General features: G+C 43.6%; 1 protein-coding gene across 5 annotated transcripts in view; it reads left to right on the top strand.

Annotated features, from left to right (window-relative positions):
- Positions 1–27350, top strand: part of CROCC2 (ciliary rootlet coiled-coil, rootletin family member 2) — a 993480-nt gene that overhangs the window by 470404 nt on the left and 495726 nt on the right. For all 5 annotated transcript variants that reach the window (XM_033959482.1, XM_033959484.1, XM_033959480.1 and 2 more), the window contains one exon: positions 1499–1681. In XM_033959482.1, the coding sequence (XP_033815373.1) occupies positions 1499–1681 (183 nt within the window). The remainder of the gene's footprint in view (positions 1–1498; positions 1682–27350) is intronic.

The raw sequence follows: 27350 nt of genomic DNA, 5'->3' as shown, positions 1-27350 counted from the left end.
AATACTATGAAACATCTAATAAGCATACCTTAGAACAGTGGTTCCCAAACCTGTCCTGGGGGACCCCCAGCCAGTCAGGTTTTCAAGATATCCCTAATGAATATGCATGAGAGAGATTTGCATATAATGGAAGTGATAGGTATGCAAATCTCTCTCATGCATATTCATTAGGGATATCTTGAAAACCTGACTGGCTAGGGGTCCCCCAGGACAGGTTTGGGAACCACTGCCTTAGAATATTAAAACAATATAGATATGATGCTAATGCTTTTCTAAAATACAGCCCAGGAGTCAAGTGCAAATATATAGATGGGTCAAGATGGGTGTTTCAGAGTCCATTAGGATAAATAAATGGGTTGCTAAACTCCAGACAAGATGTTTGTAGAGTTAAACAAGATATATGGAACTGATCTAAGTTTCAATGTGTATAGCAAGTTAGTCCAGGTGCAGAATGTATTACAGGCTTGGAAGAAAAAGCAGGCTTCCATTTGCTTCCTGAAATAGAGATAGTCTCGAGTTGCACATAGCTCCTCTGGGAGTAAATTTCAGAGCATGGGGGCAACTCATTGGTGAATATCACATTATACAATTTATTTTGATGAGGGTACAGATAGTGATGCTTCTGAGAGGTCCTCAGAGGTCTCAAAGGTGTATAAAGAGCTAAATTATCTTTAAATATTCTGGCCTATTTGTTAGTTTTCATTAACGCTCTAGCAGCGATCTGCAACAACTTTAGAGTTCAGCCAGGAAGACTTATTAACAAAACATTGCAATAATCCAAATGAGAAATTATTAAAGTCTGAAATACACTTTGACTGCCCAACCCTAACGCCTTCACATAAGCACACCCATGGGGTTCAGTGACGTAGTAAGGTGGGTGCAAGGGGGGCTGTCCACCCCAGTCGTGGTCTTCCTCAGGGCACAAGCACCCCTCCTCCTCTCCACCCCACTCTTCCCACTCCTCCCTCTGCCGTGCGCCTGTGCCCCTTCCCTCTACCTTTTTAACTTTGGCGCAAGCATCAATGAACTTGCTGCCTGTGTCGGCTTCAGCGCTTTCTCTGACGTCACTTCCGGGAGGAAGTGGCGTCTGAGAAAGCACTGAAGCTGATGGGGGCAGCAAGTTTGTCCTGCTTGTGCCAAAGTTTAAAAAGTACGGGGAAGGGGCATGGGTACACGCAGGTAGCGGAGGGGGGGAGGGAAGGTGGAAAAGAGGGCGGGAGAGGGGTGCCCCGGGTGCTGGTCACCCTCGCTACACCACTGATAGGGATACTTTTTTAACATACATAAAAGTACAGTACTTGCTTTGAGGAAGCCCATGCATATTTTAGCTGCTCTGAAGGGGTTAGTTTTGAATAGTTATCTACTCAGATAAATACCTACTTACCAAAATAAATCTATTGGAAAACTATCCTCTATATGTATGTCTATACATCTTTGTGCACACGTGTATTTAGCGTTTAAGTGATGGATGGAATTTCTGTACCATTACCCTTTGCAGGGAGAAGGAGACACTAGAAACAATGGCGCAGACTCTGACACAACAGACAGACTCTGCACAGCTGGAAGTAGAAAGGTTAAAAGCCATGAACTCAGAGTTACACAGACAGATGGACCTGCTAGAAGAACAGAAGGAAGATCTGGCCAATGAAAGAGAGAGAGATCAGAAGGAACTGGATCAGGGGTCAGTCGACAGCCTTCAAGTCTCACCCTCATGTGTACTGCCATATGAATAAACTATGCACTTTTCAGCTCCAATGGGAAAGAGCTTCCTGCCATGCAGTCAGACATAATAATGTATTGATACATCTCTTACCAATTACTAGTGGGTGTGAAAGAAAATTTTCTGTTATATAGTCAGTCCTAGCTTGGACTATTAAAATTCAAGGAGATTACTGGTATTGGGAGACCAAAGAGAAAAAGCAAAATGATATGACCTACAAAAAAAAAGTAAACGTAATCTATATGCAAATACAAAATGTAATGGTTTTTTAGCAGTTTATTAGCAGGGTGGTTTCCCATTGTCTTTCCCAGTCCTCTTTGCTCCCCCCCCCACCCCACAGCTGGGGCTGGGTATTCTAAAAAATACTGCTGGGGCTGGGGCTGGGTATTCAGGCCAGGATTCTAAAAAAAAACACGTTAAAAAGCAAAAGCAACGGTCTGCTAATGCAGCCATTTTGATAGCGAATTGAAAAAAGTGAGACATTCTCAAAAACTCACACATGCAAATGAGGTTGGTGGTCAGCAGCAAAGATTCACTAAATTTGCATGTGCCCATCACTGGTGATAGCGATGGGCACATGCGCAGAAAAAACACATAAAGTACCCCCCCAAAAAAAAACCCCCACAACAGCGGGAAAGATGTTTAATCACTCCCACTGCCAACCAACAACCCCCCCCAGCAGCGGGAGAGATGCCGATTCCCTCCCGCTGCCAAGAAAACCATGACCCTACCCGGCTACGCCCCACCCCATGGGAGGGGCCTTAAACAACTTGGGCCAATTAGAGTTTCAGGCTCTTCCCCGGTGCATCACAAGATGCACCAAGGAGGGGAAGGCCCATTTTGGATGATGCAAGCCAGCTGGGAGGAAGGAAGTATCATATCCAATCTAACTGTCCTATGAAACCTCTTATCACTTTTACCTGGTATTTTGCATAACAAGAAGGTTTTAAACTTTATTCAAGATATCATACAGCTTTCCTTAGTTTTAAGCTCTCTAGGAAGTCCATTTCATAAGATTGGTGCCTTTTCTATCAAAGTCTTTTTACATGTAATTACTAATCTTAATTCAGGAGAATCTATGATTCAGATACTGACTTAAACAAAGTTCTTGTGTGGTGCAATACTATGTGGGATCAACTGCCGAAAACCTCTAACAGCAGTATCAAGATGTTAAGCATAATTTGAGTTCTCAGAGAAATCCAATGTAAGGCAATTAACAAAAAATAGCACCCTTCCCACTTTTGCCCTTATAATCACCCCACTTTACCTTTTGGATCACCTGCAGTCTAGTAAAAGACTTCTGTGTCAATCCCATTTTCTTAGTATCCTCATCAGATCTGTCCAGAACCTGCAGGTGTTGTATCTGTCAGCAAATAGATAAAGAAGTATGCTGGGCCCTAAAGGACACTTTACAAGTCTGCACTTCAATATTTTTATATCTCTAGTAGGGGGAATGGTGTTTGCCTTGCAGCTTATGGACTGGTGGATGAGGACCACTCCTGCACCAGCTGCTTAGCAGGTGGCCAGTTGAACAAGGGGACTGCTCTGGCAAATTATTATAAGCCTTGAGCCTTGGTCCCTTTCCTGTGGGACTCCAGAGGGGCAGCAGCTAGCTATTACTTTTACTTTCAATCCATACTACTGCTGCAGTTCTCACTTTGGCCCTAGCTGCCTTTTATCAGGCTTTTCTCATGGCTATGCCAGGTAAAGCAGTTAAACACTGTTTATGCTTTGGTGTGCATGGAGCCATATCTGGGTACTATTCACTGTGCCACTCTTCCATGGCTTCTCTACTTCTTGATCAGAGAGACTTCATCAGAAAAAGTTCTAGTATCCTCCATGTGCAATGTACTGCTTCATGGGGTCCTTTCAAGTTTGGGTTCTGCAGTCAGAGAGGCTCCCTCAGAAAGTATGTGAGCAGTGGCAACCTTACTATGAGGGAGTCCATAGGATGCTATCACTCTCCCTGCTGGATATTCCCTCACAATGTCAGAACTACCTTAATGTAGGTAGCTCCTCAGGGGGAAGTGACAAGGAAGGAGGAGTGAGGGAAGCAGCTACCAGGAAGTATAAGAGGCAGGGCCACAGCTAGGATAAGGAGGCCCAGGGGAGAAGAAGGAAGATGTGATTTCTGTATGTGCCTTGACTACAACCACTAGACACTTTGCTTGGCTGAGGTAAGCCAACCTTTCTTCTGCTGAACACCTATGAGTCTTGTTCTGAGGTCTGGCTGGGACCAGACCTTGCTACCTGGCTCAAGGAAGACTTTTGCAGACTGTGTTTGGGAAGTGGCAGTTACAAGCACCAAGTCCATCTCAGGACTGTTGCTTATTGCACAAATGGACTGTTCCTTGTATGCCTGGCTCTGTGAAGTAACAGGATGCGAGATTTAAAAGTTAAATCATTTTTCATTACCTTTTGCGCTTGTGTCTGGCTGTTTGTGCACAGGCCTAACCCCAAACTCCACTCTTGCTGTTACATGTGGTGTCAGGAGTAAGATCCCACTCAATGGACCCACGTAAACTTCAGTGTTTCAGCCTGAGCTTTATATCCATCCATACTGTGAGGCTAAGGAGATTAGCTCTACCGTGAAAGAATGACCTGAATTAGTACAATCAGTGACAGGCAGGATTTTTTTTTTTCTTGTAAGTGTATGCTAGGGCTGCCAATAAAACAGAGAAACTACACCAAATCAAGATGGAGGGACAACAGTAGCAGCAGCAATTTAAGCAGACTCAGCAGTAGCACAGCAGTTTATGCTGGTGCACTTGGAGCTACAACAGCAAGTACTATACAAATTGGTGGAACTCCAACAGGGTTCTCAAGCCCAGCCCTCTCCCAGACTTCAGGAACCAGGGCCCACACGAATGTGCCTGTCCCAATATTGCCTAAGATGATATCGGAGGATGATCCGGATCACTTCTTGGTAAATTTTGAAAGGACTGCCCGCTTAGCTGGATGACCAGAGGCTATGTGGACTACATTTCTGGGGAAACCTTTTAACCAGGAGCAGTCAAATTGTTTTATAGAGAACCAACCCTGATGGTCGTGCTCCCTATAAAGATGTTAAGACAGCCATCTTGTAATGGGTGGGATGTACCCCAGAGTCCCATAGGCAGAGGTTCCAGAAAAGTAACCTCTAGATGAAAGAGACCCCTTGCAGTTTTTTCTACATACTGAAAGAGATTGCATGAAGGTGGTTGCAACTGGAAGAGAGGTCTGGGGTGGAGATAGCAAATATGGTTTTCCTGGATCAGTTCCTGGATGGATTATTCCAGCCTGTGAGACAACGGATGAGATAATACCCAAAGCTAACACTAGAGACTGCCTTGGAAGTGGCAGAAGTATTCCACCAAGCTCAACCAGCCCCTGAACCTGGGAAGGAGAAGAGACCGGTAGGGAATCCCAGAAGAAAGGAAGAACAACAAAAGGCTGAGCACCCCAAGGAAAGGAAACTGCCTTCAATCCCAGGAGCCCTGAAGTGAAGGTCAGAGCAGTGGAGGAGTCTTTTCTTGAGATTCAGTGACCAGAATTGCACATAATGGGGAATGTTTCAGTTTGAATACTATTTACTATAAGAGCAGCTGTTGGGCCCATATATGAGCTGAATGGTTTGAAAGAACCATCCCTTTATCCCAATAAATTTTAATATCTGGTAAAGGTACTGCCAGTTAAAAAAAGTTTATTTAAAAAAAGCTTTCAGCATCTAGGTTGACCAACATGGAGGGTATATCATTTAACTTAACTGCATTCACTGCTAACAAGACTTTCCTAATATTAAATACTAACTGTCAGCATCTCATGAAGCCCACCCGTTACTCACCTATCAATCTAGGCAAATGTACAGCTAATTGATCAACCAAGATTCAAGCAAAGGTCTTTATATCAACATTTTAGGCTAACTATTTGAACTGCCGGCAGCATGACTGAAGTAAACACGCTGTCTTCTGCAACTCAGAAGTTGTACTCTACTACTGCTACTGCTTCCTGTCATAAGAACATAAGAATAGCCTTACTGGGTCAAACCAATGGTCCATCTAGCCTAGTAGCCTGTCCTCACGGTGGCCAGACCAGGTCACTAATACCTGGTAAAACCCCAAAGAGTAGTAACATTCCATGCTACTGATCCAGGGCAAGCAGTGGCTTCTCCCCATGTCTGTGTCAATAAACAGACTATGGACTTTTCCTCCAGTAAATTGTCCAAACCTTTCTTAAAACCAGCTACATTATCCGCTCTTACTATAACCTCTGGCAATGCATTCCAAAGCTTAACTATTCTTTGAGTGAAAAAATAATTCCTCCTATTGGTTTTAAAAGTATTTCCCTGTAACTTTATTGAGTGTCCTCTAGTCTTTGTAATTTTTAACAGAGTAAAAAATTGATCCATTTGTACCTGTTCCACTCTACACAGGATTTTGTAGACTTTAATCATATCTCCCATCTCTTTTCCAAGCTGAAGATTCCTAACCTTTTTAGTCTTTCTTCATACGAGAGGAGTTCCATCCCCTTTATCATCTTGGTCGCTCTTCTTTGAACCTTCTCTAGTGCCACTATATCTTTCTTGAGATAAGGCAATCAGGATTGAATGCAATACTCAAGGTGAGGTTACACCATGGAGTAATACAGAGGTATTATAACATTTGTAGTCTTGTTAACCATCCCTTTTTTAATAATTCCTATAATCTTGTTTACTTTTTTGGCCGCCGCTGCACATTGGGCAGAAGTTTTCATCATATTGTCTACAATGACATCCAGATCTTTTTGGGGGGCGCTAACTCCTAAGGTGGACACTAGCATCTGGTTTGGGTTATTCTTCCCAATGTGCATCACTTTGCGTTTGCCCAGTTATCCAATTTCCTAAGGTCTGCCTGCAATTTTTCCCAATCTGCATGTGTTTATCAACTTTGAACAATTTAGTGTCATCTGCAAATTTAATCATCTCACTTGTCGTTCCAATTTCTAGATCATTTATAAATAAGTTAAATAGCACTGGTCCCAGTAAAGATCCCTGCGGCACTCCACTGTTTACTCTCCTCCATTGAGAAAAATGACCATTTAACCCTACCCTCTGTTTTCTATCCAATCCACAACTGAACTTTTCCACCTATCCCATGACTCTTTAATTTTCTCAGGAGCCTCTCATGAGGGACTTTATCAAAAGCTTTCTGAAAATCTAGATACACTACATCAACCTGCTCACCTTTATCCATGTTTATTCACACCTTCAAATAAGTCAAGCAAATTAGTGAGGCAAGATCTCCCTAGGCTGATCCCATGCTGACTCTGCCCATTAAATCATGCTTGTCTACGTGTTCCACCAATTTTATTTTTTATAATTGTTTCCATCATTTTGTCCGGCATTGAAGTCAGGCTTACTGATCTATAGTTTCCTGTCTCTCTCCTGATCCCCTTTTCAAAAATTGGCGTAACATTGGCCACCCTGTAATCTTCAGGTACTACAGAGGATTTTGCTCCTTGTTTATCCAACGGTCCCACGGGATTCCCTCACAACTTTCTGCTTCTAATGTACCTTAAAAAATTGTTATGGATTTTTGCCTCTTTGGCAAGTTTCTCTTCATATTTTTACCATTCTTTAAAGGATATTTTTATTGGCTCTAATAGCCTCTTTTACTTCACCTTTTAATCATACCAGCTCTCATTTCCTCTTCTTTTCACCTTTTTTAATATGTGGAATACATCTGGTCTGGGCTTCCACAATGGTATTTTTACATAACATCCACACCTGGTTTACAGTCCTAACCTTTGCAACTGATCCTTTTAGCTTCTTTTTAACCATTTTCCTCATTTTATCATAGTTGCCCTTTCAAAGATTAAATGCCTCTACAGTAGATTTCTTTTGTGACCTCACTCCAGTTATCAGCTCATATTTGATCACGTTATGATCTTTGTTTTCCAGTGGGAAGCAATAGCAGAGAGAAAGCTTCCAGGTCACAGAAGGCAGTCATGCTGCTCGTGGCCTGAAGAGTTAGAGCAGAGCCGCTGGAAAGAATGGTGAGCAAACACCAGATCCTGTGGGAGAGGGGGGGGAGAGGGGGGGGATAGCATGGGGAGGATAAGAGAGATGTTGGACCATAGGGATGGAGAGGAAAGGGAATGGGTAGATAGAGATGCCAGACCATGGGAGGGAGGAAGGGAAGGAGAGAAATGTCAGACTACTGGATGGGGAAGGTAGGGGAGATTCCACACTAAAGCAGGGGGAGGGAAAGGGAAAGACAGAGAGATGTTAGACCACAAAGGGGAGAAGAGGGAAAGGAAGGAGGGAAGAGAGATGCCAGACTGTGGGAAGTAGAGGATAAGAATCCCAGACCATAGGAGGTGGAAAGGGTGAAGATAGATATCAGACCATAAGAGAGGAAAAGAGCAGGAGGAGATGGTACACAGGGATGGAGGGGAAGGGGGACAGAGAGGGAGGACATTGTGCACAGGGATGGGAGGGGTGGGGTGGGGAAGGGAAGAGAGATGGAAGAAATGCTGTTTATGGATAAATGGGAATAGGGGAGAAGAAAGGAGAGAGGAGATGGCACACATGGATGGTGAGGAAGGAAAGAGAGAGGGAAGAGATAGTGTGTATGGATAGATGGGAAGGCAAGACATGGAAAAGTAGATAGATTTGAGGAGGAAGCAGAAAAATGGAAGAACGTTGAATGTTAAAAGTTAATACCAAAGATGGATGTAGGACAGAAAATGAAGGAGAGAAAAATAGCAAATGGATAAGAAGGCCCTGAAAACAGAGTTAAGAGCATAGACAGAAAGAAGTACAACAAGAGACTGAGAAAAGATGAGTAAAAAAAAATCACCAGACAACAAAGGTAGGAAAAGTAATTTTATTTTCAATGTAGTGATTGAAATGTGTCAGTTTTCAGAATTTACATCTGCTGTCTATATTTTGCACTAAGAAATGCATTTGTTTTTACAGTATTTCTCTAGTAATGTACTGCATGCAGAGTCTGGCATCTTAGGGTTTCATTTGTATATATTAGGACTTTTAGTTTGTGGTACTATACGAAGGTCTGTTCAAAAAGTTCCAGGGCTGATTTTATAAAAATTTATTAAACAATCTTACAACTTATCCCATTGGGTCCCCTTCAGAGTTCCCCCCTTTCCTACGTATACACTTTTCCCAACTTCATTTCCACTTCTGGAAACAGTCCTTAAATGCATCTTCAGGAATCGCCAAAACTTGCTGCGTCATATTTTGCTTTATGTCTTCAATGGTGTCAAATCACTTTCCTATCAGCGTGGATTTAACTTTAGGAAACAAAAAGATGTCAGCAGTAGCCATGTCAGGAGAGTAAGGTGGCTGGGGAAAAACTGTCATCACATTTTTTTGCACAAAATTCATGAATTTTGACAGCGGCATGAGCGGGAGTGTTGTCATGATGCAGGAAACATGACTGCTTCCTCCAAAATTTGGACCACTTCCTCTTGATTCTCTCATAGAGTCATTTCAACACTTTCAGAAAGTAATTATTTTTTTTGGAAAATATTTTTATTAAAGGATCATTGCACAAGAGAGAATACAAAACTCAACCAAGAGAGATAACAGCAAAATACAAAATGCAAGGGCTCATACAAGATACAGCAATAAAATAGTCAAATCAGCAGCAGCAAAGCAACTCCCATGCAAAATCCAATTTTTTAATATCAACCCCAAACCTCCCCCCCTCTCTCCCTCCCCCCACCCCGTGCCTCACAGGACTCCGACCAGCACTAAAAAGAACTCCAGCAATCCAAATAAGCTACAGACCTCCAGCTAGACGCCCTTCGGCGATGCTGTCTCTCCCAGCTGGCCATCTGAGACATAGTGACTCGCCACTGTTGGACTGTGGGCTGCATGATTCCAACCCAATGTCGAAGGATAAGTTTTTTAGTGAGTCCCAAAGCCATTAAAGGGAAACGCCTCCCCAGCTCAGAAATACCAGCCTCCACCAGGGGACTCGTGACACCCAACAACAGCGTCTTGTAAGACCAGTCCAAAGACTTCCCTAGAATGCCCTCCAGCTCTCGAAGCACAGCTATCCACAAGGGCCCCACAGTAGAACACTCCCAAAAATAATGCACCAAAGTATCCCGCGAGCCGGACAGTGAGGGCAACAGTCATTAGGCCATAGTCCCATCTTGTTCCCTTTGCAATGCATGATATATGATTGATGCAAAATATTTAGATGTGCCTCATGCAAACTCACATTAGGGGAGGCGGAGGCACACTCCTGAAAACTCAAAGCCAATTCCCCAGAAGAGACCGGCTCAACCAAGGCTGAGGTCCAAGCCTCCGCCATCTCATCAAGATGCCCCCTGGGCCTCCATGCCTTTCCCATTTTATACCACTCCGAGAGCGTATTAAGTTCAGAAGGGGCGGACAGAAACACTTGATCCAGGGGAGAGAAAGTGGGCAGGCTACCCTCCAGCGATCTGAGCGTCAAGCAGTAACTGCGAAGCTGTAGGTAGGTGAACGCAGACCCCTCAGTCCAGCCCCAGCGTTCTCTACACGCCCGAAAAGAGGGGTCCACCCCCGACCCCAGCGTAGCAACATGGCCCACAAAACGACATCCAGACCTCCGAGCTAAGGCAAAAAATGCCTGCAGTGAACCCATGGGAAACTTAGGGTTACCCACAAATTCTGTAAAAGGTGAAGGACCCACCGCCTTTCCCAGAGAGGATCGCCATCAGCACCACACCATATGCAAGGGTCGAAGCATAGAAGCGCAAGGCCCCGCCCCATGCCACAAGATATTAAATACCGACACCAGGGCCGTCAAGAGATGGCAGAACCCCACCGGAGCAAACCTGGCCATGCCCGTATAAAGCTCATGCACCCACCTCATGAGCACGACGACATTATAGAGACGCAAGTCGGGCAAGTTCGCACCACCTTGCTCACACTCCCGAACCAACTTGTTATACCCAATTTTCGCCCGTCGGGAGCGCCATTTAAAAGAAGAAGCCTGCACATCCTTCTGCTTAATCCAAAGCGGCACCATTTGGAGAGGGTAAAGTAGCTTTGGCAAGAGGACCATTTTAATAAGGGCAATGCGCCCCAGAAATGAGAGGGGAAATTCCATCCACCTCTTCCACAAAGCTCGGATACCATCCAATTTATCAAGCACGTTCTTCCGGTAAACCACCCCAGGATCTGCGTGCAAGTGAACCCCCAGATACTTAAGCGTACCCTTAGACCATTGCAACGGAAAGGAAGGATCCTGCCACATAGCGCATGGAGGGCGGACCGCCAGGGCCTCGGACTTATCAAAATTAATCCGCAACCCTGAGAATGCTCCAAATTGTTGAATAAGTTCTATCAACCACGGAACCCCCTCCGCAGCATCCTCCAGGAAAATGAGCATATCGTCTGCAAACAAGTTGATTTTGAATTCCTGTGAACCCATCTGAATACCGCGCACAATGGGACTCTGACGGATTTTAGCCGCGAGAAGCTCCAGAGCCAAAACAAACAACATAGGAGAGAGGGGGCAGCCCTGTTGCGTCCCTCTTGCTAACGTGAAAGAAGAAGTAAGCTCTCCATTAACCAAGATTTGGGCAGAAGGACGAGCATACAAGGAGCGAATCCCAGCCAAAAAACTTCCCAAGATGCCAAACTGAGGTAAGACCCAAAAGAGGTAGTCCCAAAGCACTTTGTCAAACGCTTTTTCAGCGTCCAAACTAACTATGAGGGTGTTTTGTTGGCCAGGATGCTTCCCCACAAGTCCAGGATTCTGCAACACCAAAAGCACACGCAGAACATTAGCAGACGAATAGCGGCCCGGCACAAAGCCAGCCTGGTCCGGATGGACCAGCCGGGGCAAGATCTGACACAAACGAGCCGCCATAATAGCAGCAAACAGTTTAATATCTTGATTTAGCAAGGAAATGGGCCGGTAAGACCCCACCTGATCCTCCGCCCTACCCGGCTTCGGGAGAACCACAATATGAGCATGAATAAGCCCATGCGGAGAACATAAGAACATAAGAACATAAGAAGCGCCATCTCCGGATCAGACCTTCGGTCCATCAAGTCCGGCGATCCGCACACGCGGAGGCCCTGCCAGGTATACACCTGGTTTATTTTATAGCCAACCATACTTTATATGCCTCTCTCAAGGAGATATGCATCTAGTTTGCTTTTGAAGCCTAGGACTGTCGATTCTGCAATAATCTCCCCTGGGAGAGTATTCCAGATGCCAACCACTCTCTGTGTGAAGCAGAACTTTCTGACATTAGTCCTGAACTTGTCCCCCCTTAGCTTCATTTCATGTCCTCTTGTCCGTGTCAAATTGGACAATGTAAATAATCTTCTCTGCTCTATTTTGTCGATTCCTTTCAGTATTTTGAAGGTCTCGATCATATCCCCACGCAGTCTCCTTTTCTCAAGGGAGAACAATCCCAGTGTTTTAAGTCGATCCTCATATACCAGTTTCTCCATACCCTTCACTAGTTTGGTTGCTCGTCTCTGCACCCTCTCCAGCAGTTTTATATCCTTCTTTAGGCAACACCCCCCTACAAAGGGCCCCACACAAAGCTTGAAAAGGACCCACCACACGAACCCCCAACAACTTATAATATTCGGAGCCCAGCCCATCAGGCCCAGGCACCTTAGCCAACTTCAAGGCCTTGATAGCGTGTTGAATTTCAAACCCCTTCACAGTTGCATTCAGCAGCTCCCACTGAGCCTCCCCCAGAGCCAGCAACAAAAGATCTCGAAAGAAAACAAACCTCTGTTCAGTGTCACAAGTCCCCCTAACATACAGATCCTTATAAAAGTCAACAAAACTCTGTTGTATGCTGGCCAGGGTGGTCACCGCAGTCCCATCGGGTGTCCGAATCTTGGAAATAAGACGCTTCGGAGCCCTCGCATGGACCAGGGAGGCCAATAGTTTGCCTGTTTTATTTCCCCACCGGTGGAGGCGGTACTTATACATCCGAATATCTCTAAGGGCTCTCTCCGCCAGGAGCTCGTTAATTTGTCTTCGTAAAGTGAAATATTGGGACCTAGCAGCAGCGGCACCGGGTTTGTGGAGATCCCCGCGCACCGCCCCCAGACGCTGCACCAAGTCCAACAGTGCCTTATCCTGTGCCCTGCGTTTATGAGTAGTATACTCGAGAATTTTACCTCTCAAAACTGCCTTGCTAGCTTCCCAAAACACCACCTCCGAAACATCAGAAGCAGGGTTTTCGGCTATAAAGTAATCCCACTGCTGCACAAGGAAAACCCTGAACTCATCATCCTCATACAGCGTGGGATTCATTCGCCACCCAGTGGTTGACCGCTGGGACCCCTGCAAATCAAGGAGCTCCATCCAAACCAAGTGATGATCAGACAGAACACCATCCTCAATCACCACCCGGGGTATGCTCACCATTAAAGAAGGAGCCACCAACAGATAATCTTATCGACTATAAACATCATGGACTAGAGAATGAAAGGTGAAGTCAGATTCAGTAGGATGGAGTGTGCGCCACAAATCAACTAGTCCCAGCTATCGCAAAACAAAATTCACACCTTTTTGATCACCCCCTTTCAGCCTAGGCTTGGGAGGCTTACAATCAACAAGAGGGTCAGCAGTAATGTTAAAATCCCCTCCCATGACCAAGTGATATTCAGAGAAAGACTGGTCTGACCCAGCAGCAGAAAATCTTATGTTCTTAGTTGATGTTGATGGTCTACCATTTTGCAAATTTTCTTCCACTGATTCATGACCACTTTTGAAGCATGAATACTATTCAAAACATCTTCCTTGACTCATGACATGTTCCTCATAAGCCACTTTAAAGATTTTATAAATTTCTGTAGTAGTCTTGCCCAATATAAAACAGAACTTCATGCTGTAGCATTGCTCATTGATGTCACACATGATGAAAAATAGCTGATCATGAAAATTCACTTTCACAAAAACTGTTTAGCTCAGAGACAAAAACAGATATCAACAAATAAAAAAAGGAGGTTACTCATGAGGTTTCAAGCTACTCAATGTCACCTAGTGCATCTCAAAAAAACTTCCTGTTGGCATGCAATTCAAACTGTCCTGGAACTTTTAGAACAGGCCTCGTATTTGCATAGGGTTTTTTGGCTGGGATTCGCTCCTTGTATGCTCGTCCTTCTGCCCAAATCTTGGTTAATGGAGAGCTTACTTCTTCTTTCACGTTAGCAAGAGGGACGCAACAGGGCTGCCCCCTCTCTCCTATCTGTGTTCTGCATGTGTGCCCAAGGCCAGGTGTCCTGTTAGGTATGAATGCCATAAAGCATTATTGGTGTAATGGCCCCAAGTAGGAAGATATTTGGCAGTTTGGCTGTATTTTGGAAGGCCCCGAACTCGAGGCCGCATCTGGAGAGCCTCTTCGCATTCATGGACATTGTTGTGATAACATCACTCATATGTGTGCATAAGCTTAATGTCATTGTGTCGACGTCCATGCGGAGGCCATCTAGAGGTGGCCCAGAGCTCAGGGAAGGAGACATGAGGTTCATGTGGGGTGGGGGTGGGACTTGGGTCAGAATGGAGGGGCCACATGTCCTCTTTTATTTTTAAAGAGGAAATCAGAAACAGACAAACAGAAGACAATACACTCTTGGGAAAGTTGGTTTATATTATTGCCAGCAGCCAGTTTTGACTTGAATGCAATTAATCATGATCATATATAGGTGCACATAACGATCATTGACTCAGAATAGAAAGGAATGCCATAACAACACAGGAAAGCCCTACACACGCATAAAGAGGTGCAAACATTAATCGAATCAAAATTAAGAGAAAAAAATAAGTTAATTACTAATAAACTATATATAACACAGTGGCCATCTGAATACAGTTCTCATCCTCCATGCCTCTATGCCTGTTTAATATTGAATTATGAGATGGAATGTAAATGTGAGTTGAAAAGAATGTTTCTTCAATAAAATTCTGAATTTTAGAAAAGACAGTTCATTGTGAATAGTTGGAGGTAAATTATTCCAAAAAAATAGAGCCATGAAAGCATGAAGGCTGTTGAAGCAGTGAATATTCAGATACAGTAGGTATTTTTTGTCTCTAGAGGGCTCATTATTTAAAAAATAAATCACAAATAACTGAAGTATTTGAATTTGGGTTTCCTTGTTCTTGGCCCATTATTTCAACCATTAAGAACATAAGAATAGCCTTACTGGGTCAGGCCAGTAGCCCATCTAGTCCAGTAGCCTGTCTTCATGGTGACCAATCCACAGGGGCAGCTCAAGGCAGTCTGCACCCCTCCCCCCCATACACACACACACACACACACACACACACAGACCAGCATCCAAAATGAGGGTGGAGAAAGGGTTCCTCAACTACTAAGTAAGACTGACAAGCTGCCAAGGGAAGCAGCTTCATAGAGGGTAAGAAGTATAATGGGTACACCTCATGTCAAAATGATTGACAGCTGTTAAGATAAGGATCGACCAATCAGTGTTCACTTCTGGGTTAAACCACGCCCATTCTCCACTCACACCATGCCCACTCTCTGCCCAGGTGTTGCCCACATCACGCCCATGCCCTGCCCATGTCCCACCAATGCCATGCCCCCTCACATAGGAATGAATGGTGGTAGCTCTGCCCAGGGCCCGACCACTACCTGCCCCCAAAGTAACATCCCCCTGTCTACGTCACTGGAAATGCACTTTCTGATTACTGATGCACTGATACTTTTTGATGACATCAGCGGAAGCAGAGGGTGTCTGACCCGTAAATGCACTTTCTATTGACGTCAGCGGAATCAGGGTAACTGAAGTGCCTGAAATGCGCTTTCTGATGAGCCAGAAATGAATTTTCTGATGATGTTAGCGGAAACAGATTTAGTCTAACCCCCGGAAATGTGTCCAGAAGCAAATAAAACAGAAAAAAAACCCATGGCTTTTATTTTAACAGCCTTTTAGTTAAAAGACAGACAGAGGTTTCAAGACCTAATTGTTAGAAAGAGCAGTGCTCCTGTTAGGATTTTAATTTTTACAGCTCACAAATACAAAGCCATGCAGTTACAAATGCCTTTAAAAAAAAAAAAAAGGGTACATCAGAACAAGCTTTGGCTAAGCCCTGGTCAGTGTTTGTGGGGTAGCAGCCCTGTTGTCATGGTGACAGCTGATAAGGTTAATTATAAATTTTGGTTTTAAACATGGAAAAAAAAACCCTGTCCGAATTAGTCCCCTGGTGGCTGTTTGGGATGTTGTCATTGTGAGGGCTTAAAGGAAATGATGTGTGGAATATAGCATGTGACATGGGACAACTACTAGATGAGCTTTTAAAAAGCTAATAGAGACTCAGAAATAAAGTTCTCATGCTAAGAAAAATGCTGCCCCAACCCATCCCTGTTAAAAGATAGAGTTTTTAAGACCTGTTTTTATTTAAAGAGAGGTTAACAGAGCTGGCTGGAACAGGGAACAGATGAAGGAATCTTTTTTGAAGCATATTTATTATGATCCAAAAGCATCAGGCAGCTATGACCCATGCATATTTTGACAGGATATCTACAAACGTTAAGATGTATTTATAACCATTGTTATAACGGGCCAAGGCAGACATGTCCACTAAGTCACCTTGCCACTGCTGTCAACTTCGGCCCCAATTGTTTTGTTTCTTTTAAAATGGACTCTAGCAGGTCTTTGTAAATTGTAAGCATTTTGGCTGGTGAGCCATTCATAGTAACATAGTAACATAGTAGATGACGGCAGATAAAGACCCGAATGGTCCATCCAGTCTGCCCAACCTGATTCAATTTAAATTTTTTTTTTTTTACTTTTTTTTTCTTCTTAGCTATTTCTGGGCAAGAATCCAAAGCTTTACCCGGTACTGTGCTTGGGTTCCAATGCCGAAATCTCTATTAAGACTTACTCTAGCCCATCTACACCCTCCCAGCCATTGAAGCCCTCCCCAGCCCATCCTCCACCAAACGGCCATACACAGACACAGACCATGCAAGTCTGCCCAGTACTGGCCTAGTTCAATATTTAATATTATTTTCTGATTCTAAATCTTCTGTGTTCATCCCACACTTCTTTGAACTCAGTCACAGTTTTACTCTCCACCACCTCTCTCGGGAGCGCATTCCAGGCATCCACTACCCTCTCCGTAAAGTAGAATTTCCTAACATTGCCCCTGAATCTACCACCACTCAACCTCAAATTATGTCCTTTGGTTTTACCATTTTCCTTTCTCTGGAAAAGATTTTGCTCTACATTAATACCCTTCAAGTATTTGAACATCTGAATCATATCTCCCCTGTCTCTCCTTTCCTCTAGGGTATACATGTTCAGGGCTTCCAGTCTCTCCTAATACATCTTCTGGCACAAGCCTCCTATCATTTTCGTCGCCCTCCTCTGGACCGCCTCAAGTCTTCTTACGTCTTTCGCCAGATACGGTCTCCAAAACTGAACACAATACTCCAAGTGGGGCCTTACCAATGACCTGTACAGGGGCATCAACACCTTCTTCCTTCTACTGACTACGCCTCTCTTTATACAGCCCAGCATCCTTCTGGCAGCAGCCACTGCCTTGTCACACTATTTTTTCGCCTTTAGATCTTCAGACACTATAACCCCAAGGTCCCTCTCCCTGTCCGTGCATATCAGCTTCTCTCCTCCATTACTCTGCATTTCTTTGCATTGAATTTTAGTTGCCAGGCATTAGACCATTCCTCTAAGTTTTGCAGATCCTTTTTCATATTTTCCACTCCCTCTTCGGTGTCTACTCTGTTACAAATCTTGGTATCATCTGCAAAAAGGCACACTTTTCCTTCTAACCCTTCAGCAATGTCACTCACAAACATATTGAACAGGATTAGCCCAGCACCGAACCCTGAGGGACTCTACTAGTCACCTTTCCTTCCTTCGAGCGACTTCCATTAACCACCACCCTCTGGCGTCTGTCCGACAGCCAGTTTCTGACCCAGTTCACCACTTTGGGTCCTAACTTCAGCCCTTCAAGTTTGTTCAACAGCCTCCTATGAGGAACTGTATCAAAGGCTTTGCTGAAATCCAAGTAAATTACATCTAGCATATGTCCTCGATCTAGCTCTCTGGTCACCCAATCAAAAAATTCAATCAGGTACGTTTGGCACGATTTACCTTTTGTAAAGCCATGTTGCCTCGGATCCTGTAACCCATTAGATTCAAGGAAGTACACTATCCTTTTTTTCAGCAACACTTCCATTATTTTTCCAACAACTGAAGTGAGGCTCACCGGCCTGTAGTTTCCTGCTTCATCCCTGTGACCACTTTTATGAATAGGGACCACATCCGCTCTCCTCCAATCCCCAGGAATCACTCCCGTCTCCAGAGATTTGTTGAACAAGTCTTTAATAGGACTCGCCAGAACCTCTCTGAGCTCTCTTAGTATCCTGGGATGGATCCCGTCTGGTCCCATCGCTTTGTCCACCTTCAGTTTTTCAAGTTGCTCATAAACACCCTCCTCCGTGAACGGCGCAGAATCTACTCCATTTTCTTGTGTAACTTTGCCAGACAATCTCGGTCCTTCTCCAGGATTTTCTTCTGTGAACACAGAACAGAAGTATTTGTTTAGCACATTTGCTTTCTCCTCATCACTCTCCACATTTTGGTTCCCAGCATCTTTTAGCCTAGCAATTCCATTTTTTATCTTCCTCCTTTCACTAATATATCTAATATTTCTAATCTTAATGTATATTTTCTGTAAACCGCTTAGAACCTAACGGATGTAGCGGTATATAAGAAATAAATTACATTACATTACATTACATTACATATCTGAAAAAATTTTTATCTCCCTTTTTTACATTTTTAGCCATTTGTTCTTCCGCCTGTGCCTTTGCCAAACGTATCTCTCTCTTGGCTTCTTTCAGTTTCACCCTGTAGTCCTCCTCTTCTTGGGTTTTTTTATATTTCATGAACGCCAACTCTTTCGCCTTTATTTTCTCAGCCACTAGGTTGGAGAACCATATCGGCTTCCTTTTTCTCTTGTTTTTATTGATTTTCTTCACATAAAGGTCCGTAGCCATTTTTATCGCTCCTTTCAGTTTCAAGTTTCAAGTTTATTTATTCTTGATGAATCGCCTATTTAAATTACTAGGCGATGTACAATAATAATAACATATATTAATAAATGAAACAAGCACAATATTAATGGTGACATAAAAACAAATTTGTTGTTAGTTAAAATTTAACACACTTAATAAACTGAGTGTAAACATAAGTTTAAAATAATTTTGTGGGTAAAACATACAAGACATGTGTGGTTAAGAGGGGGAATAGTTACAATTTTTGATAGAAGAGAAGAAAAAACATAAAAGGGAAGTTATAATGGTTGTTTTTTTTAAAAAATTAAAAAAAAACTAGAAAACTCGGTAACGGTATGAAGATAATCGATTTTTCTTTGTCCTAAGATCCATACGCATCTTTAAAGAGGAAGGTTTTTAACGTTTTTTTAAACAGTGTTAGGTCTTTTAGTTCTCTAATGTATTGTGGTAAAAGATTCCAAGAATGTGGGGCCATAACTGAGAACATGTCTTGTCTTCTAGTTCCTATCATTTTAATAGAAGGCACTGAAAGAAGATTAAATGAAGATGAACGAAGTGATCGTGTTGTACTATATGGGATGAGCCATCTATTAATAAATTGGGGTTCATTAAAGTTTAGGGCTTTGAACACCAAAAGCAGTAATTTAAAGGTGATACGATGGCTTATAGGAAGCCAATGGGATTTAATCAACAGTGGGGTGACAGCTTAGATCACTGTCTTTCCACTTCTCTTATGTCCTCCCATCCTAACAGCTCTTTCTTCAGGTACTTTCCCATTGCATTAAAGTCCGTACGTTTGAAATCTAGGACTTTAAGTATCATGCGGCCGCTCTCCACTTTAGCTGTTATATCAAACCAAACCGTTTGGTGATCGCTACTTCCCAGGTGAGCACCCACTCGAACATTAGAGATACTCTCTCCATTTGTGAGGACCAGATCCAATATCACTTTTTCCCTTGTGGGTTCCGTCACCATTTGTCTGAGCAGAGCCTCTTGAAAGGCATCCACTATCTCCCTACTTCTTTCCGATTCCGCAGACGGAACATTCCAGTCCGCATCCGGCAGGTTGAAATCTCCCAACAGCAGAACCTCCTCTTTCCTTCCAAACTTTTGGATATCCACAATCAGATCCTTATCAATTTGCTGCGATTGAGTCGGAGGTCTGTAGACTACACCCACGTAGACAGTTACATCTTTTCTGCTAATTTGTTTTATTGTGCTTTTTAGCAGCTTGAAGTAGCGGGTTAATGCCTGATGCTTTTGGATCATAATAAATGTGATTCACAATTAGGTCTTAAAAGCCACATTTTTTTCCTATTTTATTTGTTTCTGGCTACATCATTTCCGGGGATTAGACTAAATCTGTTTCTCGTTAGTTACCCTGTTTCCACTGATGTCATCAGAAAGTGCATTTGTGGTGTGTCAATCACACCCATTTCTGCTGATATCATCATAAAGTGCATTTCCGGGTTAGACACCCTCTGCTTCCGCTGATGTCATCAAAAAGTGTCAGGGATCATTTCCAGTGATGTCTTCAGAAAGTGCATTTCCAGAGACATAGACAGTGGGGTGTTACTTTGGGGGAGGGCAGTGGGCAGGGCCTGGGTGGAGCTACCACCATTCATTCCTATGGGAGGGGTGTGGCATGGTTAAGGAGTGGGTGTGACATGGGTAGAAGAGTAGGCATGGTGTGAGTGGGGCGTGTGGTTTAGGCAGAGAGTGGGTGTGGTATGAGCGAATAGACATTTAACGTGGAAGTAAATGCTGATTGGTTGATTCTTATCTTGACAGCTGTCAATGAGACGTACCCATTATACTACTAGGGTATCAGCAAAGCAAAACAATAAATCCTGCCAGACAAACTCAGACAACTATGTTTCTCTGTTTCTATCATCATATGCTTTAACCTGCTTTTTTGCAAAAACATAAAGGAGATGCAAGATGGTCAAACAATCTAAAGGCATCAAAACAGTGTGATAAGGCAGTGGCTATTGCCAGAAGGATGCTAGGCTGTATAGAAAGAAGAAGTATGGGAGTGTGTGGTGCAGTGGTTAGAGGTATAACCTCAGCACCCTGAAGTTGTGGGTTTGATTCCTGCAATACTCCTTGTGACCCTGGGCAAGCCACTTAATCCCCATTGCCCCAGGTACATTAGATAGAGTGGGAGCCCGTCAGGATAGTTAGGGAATAATGCTTGAGTACCTCAATAATTTGTAATCCAGATAGAATTGTAGGATATGCGGAATATAAATTATTAGAAAAAAAATTATTATTTGAATAACCAGCAGAAGAAGGGAGGTCTTGGTGCCCCTTTATAGATCATTGGTAAGGCCACACTTGGAGTATTGTGTTAAGTTTTGGAGACCGTATCTGGAGAAGGACATAAAAAGGCTTGAATCAGTCTAGAGGAGGGCGACGAAAATGATAGGAGGTTTGCGACAAAAGACATATGAGGAGAGACTGGAAGCCCTGAATATGTATACCTTAGAGGAAAGGAGGGACAGGGGAAATTAACGTAGAAAAAAATCTTTTTCAAAGAAAAGAAAAAATGATAAAACCAGAGGACATAATTTGAGGTTGAGGGGTGATAGACTCATGAGCAATGGAAGGAAATTCTTCTTTACGGAGAGGGTGGTGAATGCCTGGTATGCGCTCCCGAGAGAGGTGGTGGTGATGAAAACTGTGATGGAATTCAAAAAAGTGTGGGATAAACAGAGGATCTCTAATTAGAAAACAAATGGTATAAATTAAAGAACTAAGGCTGGTATTGGACAGACTTGTATGGTTTGTGTCCCTTATAAAGGATGGGCTGTGGTGGGCATCACTGGGAACTCCACTAACTTGGAACATGAGGACGTTACTCGCCAGACTTTACAGTAGATATACTGCAAACAATGGGATGGTTGGATAGTGGAGTGAGCTTAGATGGCAACTTCAGCAGTTGGAACCTTGGACAATACCAGGTGGACTTTAGTCTATGGCCCAGAAATATTAAAGAAGAGACAAGTTAATTTAATCATGTATTCTTAATGAGAATAACTAATGGGCAAACTGGATAGACCATTCAGATCTTTATCTGCAGTCATTTACTATGTTACTATGTTACAATAAGAAGCAAAAAGAGGAAGAAAGTATAAGAAAAGCTCAGTTTAACACATCATAATAAAAATAGTTTGTGAGGCAATGGATAAATGCTGATTACAGAGATATTCAGCGGCACTAAGGCCTGGATTCTCAAAATGGTGCTGATTTTTTAGGTGGCAGTAGGTGCCCAAACTCAGCAAAAAACACTGTTTAAACAATGTTTATAACTGAATTTCAAGGTACCTAATACCACCTAAAAAATAGGCACCAGAATCACACCTCCGTAGGCAATTTAACAACACTTTGGCTGTGATTTACACTGGATTTGGCATTACGTGACCTAAAGTGCCTGCTTAGGTGTGATTCACGACAAAGATAGACACCATAAATATAGGCCTGAAAAACTCTGGCTTACATTTCCGGTGCCTATCTTTCATGAAGGTGCAATTCTCTATAGGGCGCCATGGTGTGATTGACACGCGATCAGTAGCCGCTGATATAGGCATCATATAGAGAATCTGGGCCTAGATGGATAGTACCACTGAATATTTTCTCTGGCCACCTCGGCACTATCCAGCTTTTCGTCTCTTTCCCTCACTCCAGTCCCTCACTGCCCATCTCTCTCTCCTTCCACAGCCTTTCATTTCAGTAACTCTTCCCTTTCTCTCTATCCCAAATTCAACATCTCTCACATTCTCTCCTCCACTATCCAATGTCTCCCCTTCTCTTCCCCCTCCCTCCTTCCCCCTCCCCCTTCTCCCTCACTCACCCCAACTCCTCTGTTATTCATCCCCTCCACATCTTATTTCTTACCCCCTTTTATCTCTCCTATTTCCATTTTTTTCTCACCTATATTACCTTTTATCCATTGTACTTTTCCTAGCCCTTTGCTTCTTTTTCGTCTGTGCCCAGCAGCAGCTATTGTCCCATCTCTTCTACATTGACTTCTCTCCTTCCCCAGCATCTCCTCTATTTACCGTATTTTCTGTTTTCCTTATCTCCATCATCCATCTGTGTTTCTCTATTTTCACTTTCCCCTGTAGCTGCCCATGCTTCTTTTCCGTCCTCCCCAATTCCGGTTATGCGGTGTAGAAATAATTATATCTGTCCTTTTTCCTTCTTCCACCACTGGCACCTCCTCCCATCTCAGTATCGGCATCATCTCCAAGCCTCAACCTGTCTCCCACTTACCCTCATTTCAGCCCCCAATCCCATTTTCCCACCCCCAGCAACAGACTGGTCTCATCACTCCCCTTCTCCTATTTGCCAAGCACCACTATATTTGCTGCAGTGAGAAGTTCCTTTCTTCACAGGCAAAAAAACTGAACTGGAAACCAGAGTCAAACTTGCATATACAGCAACACTACAGACAGAGAATTGCATTTAAGATATCAGAGATGCACATTTCAAAAAGCTGATATGTTTCAAATAATAAATTCAAAATAAAATACTTTTTTCTACCTTTATTTTCCCACTCGAATTGGTCCATATGTTTCCCTCTCTTTTGTTTTTCTTGTCTTTCCAGGGTCTTCCATCCACTTGACATTTCTTTTAAATCCATGTCCATTATCCATCTTCTCTCTGCATCACTATCTGTCCTCCCCAGCATCTCTCCTGTATCATTCTTCTTGTTCTCCCCACATGTCCATCATCTGACCTCTTAGTATCCCTATCCTCGCCTAATATTAATTTCTCTCCTCTGTGTCCCTATCCCACCACTTTTCCAGCATTGCCTCTCTGTGTCCCTGTCTCTATACTTACTCCACACCTAGCATCTCATCTCTATTATTTTTCCCTTCCCTCTTTCTTCCCTTCCTCCTTCACCCTACACCCTGGGTCCAGCATCCCTCCCTTTTTCCCACCACTCCCACATTTGTGGATTGGCATATCTCCTTCTCCCCCTCTGATCTGTGTCTTCTCTTCAGTTCTCCCTCCCTGGGTCTAGTACCTCTCCCCCTCTTTTCCCTTCTTAGTTCAGTCTCTCCCCCCCCTTCTTCTTGTCCCCCCTTCCCAGCACACTACCATTTCCCCCCAAACTATATGTAGCAAATCCCTATATCCCCTCAGCAAGGTCCAGCACATCCCCATCTCCTTACCCCACAAACAAGGTTCAACACATCCCTATACTCCTCTCAACCAGGTCTAGAACATCCCTATCTCTTTCCCCCAAACAAGATCCAGCACTTCCCTATACCCTGCCCAACGAGATCCAGCATATCTTCATGTCCTAGTTCCTTCTCTCCCTATACCCTATCCAGATCTATCACTGCTCTTTCTCTCCCTATACAGATCTAGAACAGCTCTTCCCCTCACCTCCCCAGAGGGCTAGTGCCCCCTACCCCCACCCCATCCCCCAGCCTTCCAAATTTGCCTGGATCACTAGCAACAGCAGCAATTAAAGCAGTCTGCTTCTGACCAGTGTTGGGCCCTTTCCTTTCCAGTGTCCCACGCGTGCCACTGCTAATGATCCAGGCAATTTTGGAAAGGTGAGTGGGGAGAGAAGGATTAGAGATTCTTCACCCATGAAGAAGAGAAGCCTCCTCTCTACCATCTTTGTGCTGTCCCTCAGTGGCATACCTAGAGTATGTGACACCTGGAGACGATCATTTTTTAATATCCCCTCCATATAAAAAGGAATTGGATGAGCACCCCCTAACCCCCTAGAAGCTGCACCTGGGGTGGACCACCCCCACTCCCGGTACACCACTGCCTGAGGAAATGAATTTTAGTCTCCAAAAGTTAGTAAAAAATGTATTAAAATTTGTCCAATAAAAAGATTACCTTAATTCCATTCTCTGTTTATAAATGTTTATCAATTCAGATATAGTACTACTTTATTCTAAAGCAACAAAAATACGTAACTTTTCTACCTTTTGTCATCTCTGGTTTTTGCTTTCCTCATCTTCTCTTCGCTCCCCATTCCATCTAGTGTCTACCCTCTTTCTCTGTCCCTTCCATATTTCTCTCTCTGTCTCCACTCCGTTCCCCATGCTCTGGCATCTCTCCCTTCTCCTTTCCTTCCCTCCTTCATACTCCAACTCACCCCAACCATGGTGTGGCATCTGTTTCCCTTCCCCTGTGCCCTGGGATTTCTATCTTCTCTTCTTCCATCTCTCCATCTCCCTCCATGTTCTAGCATATCATTCCCGATGGCCTGGCATCTCAGTCTCCTTCCCTTCCCTCTCCTCATGCTCTGGCATTTCTCTCCTCTCCTTCCAAGGAAGATCTCTCCATCCCCCTCCATGCTCTGGTGTTGCCTTTTTCCTTTCCTTCTCTCCCTGGTCTGGCATCTCTGTCTCCTTCCCTCCCCTCCCCCCATACCCTGGCATCTCTGTCTCCTTCCCCCCCCATGCCCTGGCATATCTTCCTCCCAATTCATGGCCTGGCATATCCTTTCTTTCCTTCCCTTTTTCCTTCCCCATGGTCTAGTATCTCTCTTTCATCTCCTCTCCATTCCCTGGTCTTCCTTCTCCCTCTCTCTCTCTCTCCCACTCTCTCTCTTCCCAATCGGATGCAGAATTTCTCTCCCTCTCTCTCTCTCCTCAATTGGGTGCAGCATTTCTATCCCTCACTGTTACCCTCCAGTCAGCAGCGCAGCATTCGCAATTTGCTGCTCACGCCGGCGTTGGGCCTACTTTCTTTCTGTCAGGTCTCACCTACTTCCTGTTTCCACGAAGGCAAGACACGACAGAGAGGAAAGCCCGATTCCAACAAGAGCAGCGAGTAGTGAATGCTGCTGCTGCCGGGACGACGTTCTTGACACTGGCGCTTTCCTTTGGAGGAAGCATTGGAGATAAACACTGCCCTGCTGCCATCCCCGGAGTCTTGGCATTGCATCCTATCCTCTCTGACGTAACTTCCTTCTTCCTCAGGGGCAGGATGCAGTGCTAAAAAGACTCCAGAGCCGGTGGCAAGGAAATGTTTGTATACCACTGCTGCCACTTGCCATGTTTAAAAGACCTATGTTTGTTTGTTTTTATTTATTTATATCCCACCTTTCTCAAGGTGAGTTACAACATAGCACATACGTAATCAAAACATGTACATAAGAATAATTACAGAATCACAACATATGTATATACAATAAAAAAGCAAACATCATAAAATCTCATAGAATAGGCATCCAGCGCCTACATTTAAATCAAAAATGGTTCAGCTCCTGTATTTCATCATACAAAAGAGATGTCTTTTTAACAATTTTTTTAAACAACCTAAACTTGCCTGTCGACGTATATATTGAGGAAGACTATTCCACTCTTGGGGTCTTATCCAAGAAAACATGCTAGCTTTAGACAATCCCAACCTCAGTTGTTTCACTGTTGGAATACATAAATCAGCAAGCTGCACAGAACACAATGTACGTTGTGGTTCATATTGCAAAATACGATCCACTAAATATTTTGGTGCTCAACTGTGTATACAAAGATACACCATCACCAAAAGTTTGTAGCATATCCTATATTCCAATCTCAACCAATACAGTGAGATATAGTATTATCCCAGGACAAGCAGGCAGCATATTCTCACAAATGGATGATGGCACCGACGGAGCCCCGGTACGGACAATTTAGAGAGACTTGCATTCTAAGAACTTAGAAAGTTCTGGCTAGCCCACACCATGCATGTGCGAGTGCCTTCCTGCCCAAAGTAGACATGTGGTCCCTCAGTTTCTTAATTTCTGTGGAGCTAAGAAATCGTGTTTCAACGGCTATTGAACTTTTCTCGCTGCCTTCCCACTCGCGCGGCATTTTTTTTTTTTTTTTTTTTTTCATTTTCTCTCATTTAGTTCGGTTTCTTTTCTTTTTGGTTCGTTTAAAAAAAAAAATAAGACCAGTTTTTCACTTTTTTGCGGCTGCAGCCCGGCAGGGCCTGTTGCCACGATTCAGGCCTCGACCTTTGATTTTGCTGAGGCCGTGTTTCCCTTCATGTCCCGCCCACAATCGGATTTTAAGAAGTGTCAACGGTGTGCTCGCCCTATTTCCCTCACGGATCCGCATCACTGGTGCACCCGTTCTTCTATTCACAAGAGGACCCTCAAAGAGGATTCAGCAGCGGTTACTATTCGGCTCCGGTATGGATCCCATTTTCTCAATCTAAATACAGTACAATCGAGTTCTGTGCCACCTGCAATGCACATGGCGCAGACACTGGTATACCTAATAACACCAAATTAGAATAGTCCAGGCATGATAATACAATAGTTTGCAAAACTATTTTGAACATATGATTGGATAAATGTGGTCGTATATTGTTCATCATGTGCAGCTTAAAATACACTTTTCTAACTAACACACAAAAATGGACCCTAAAAGACGCATGAATTGACCAGCACCCCTAAATATCTTACTTCCTCAGAAATAGCAACAGGTGAACCTAGTAACTCAATCGTAGCTGGAAGGTCATTCTCAATCTCCGCCTAAAGCATATCACCTTGGTTTTCTGAATACTTTATTTCAATCTATTACAGTTCATCCAATTTTTAATCTTCACCATCACTCCCTGCAATTGCTGCACTGCTTTTTCCAAATCT

This window comes from Geotrypetes seraphini, chromosome 9 (assembly GCF_902459505.1).
Source record: "Geotrypetes seraphini chromosome 9, aGeoSer1.1, whole genome shotgun sequence".
Lineage (NCBI taxonomy): Eukaryota > Metazoa > Chordata > Amphibia > Gymnophiona > Dermophiidae > Geotrypetes > Geotrypetes seraphini.
This window is presented reverse-complemented; position numbering and strand designations above follow the sequence as displayed.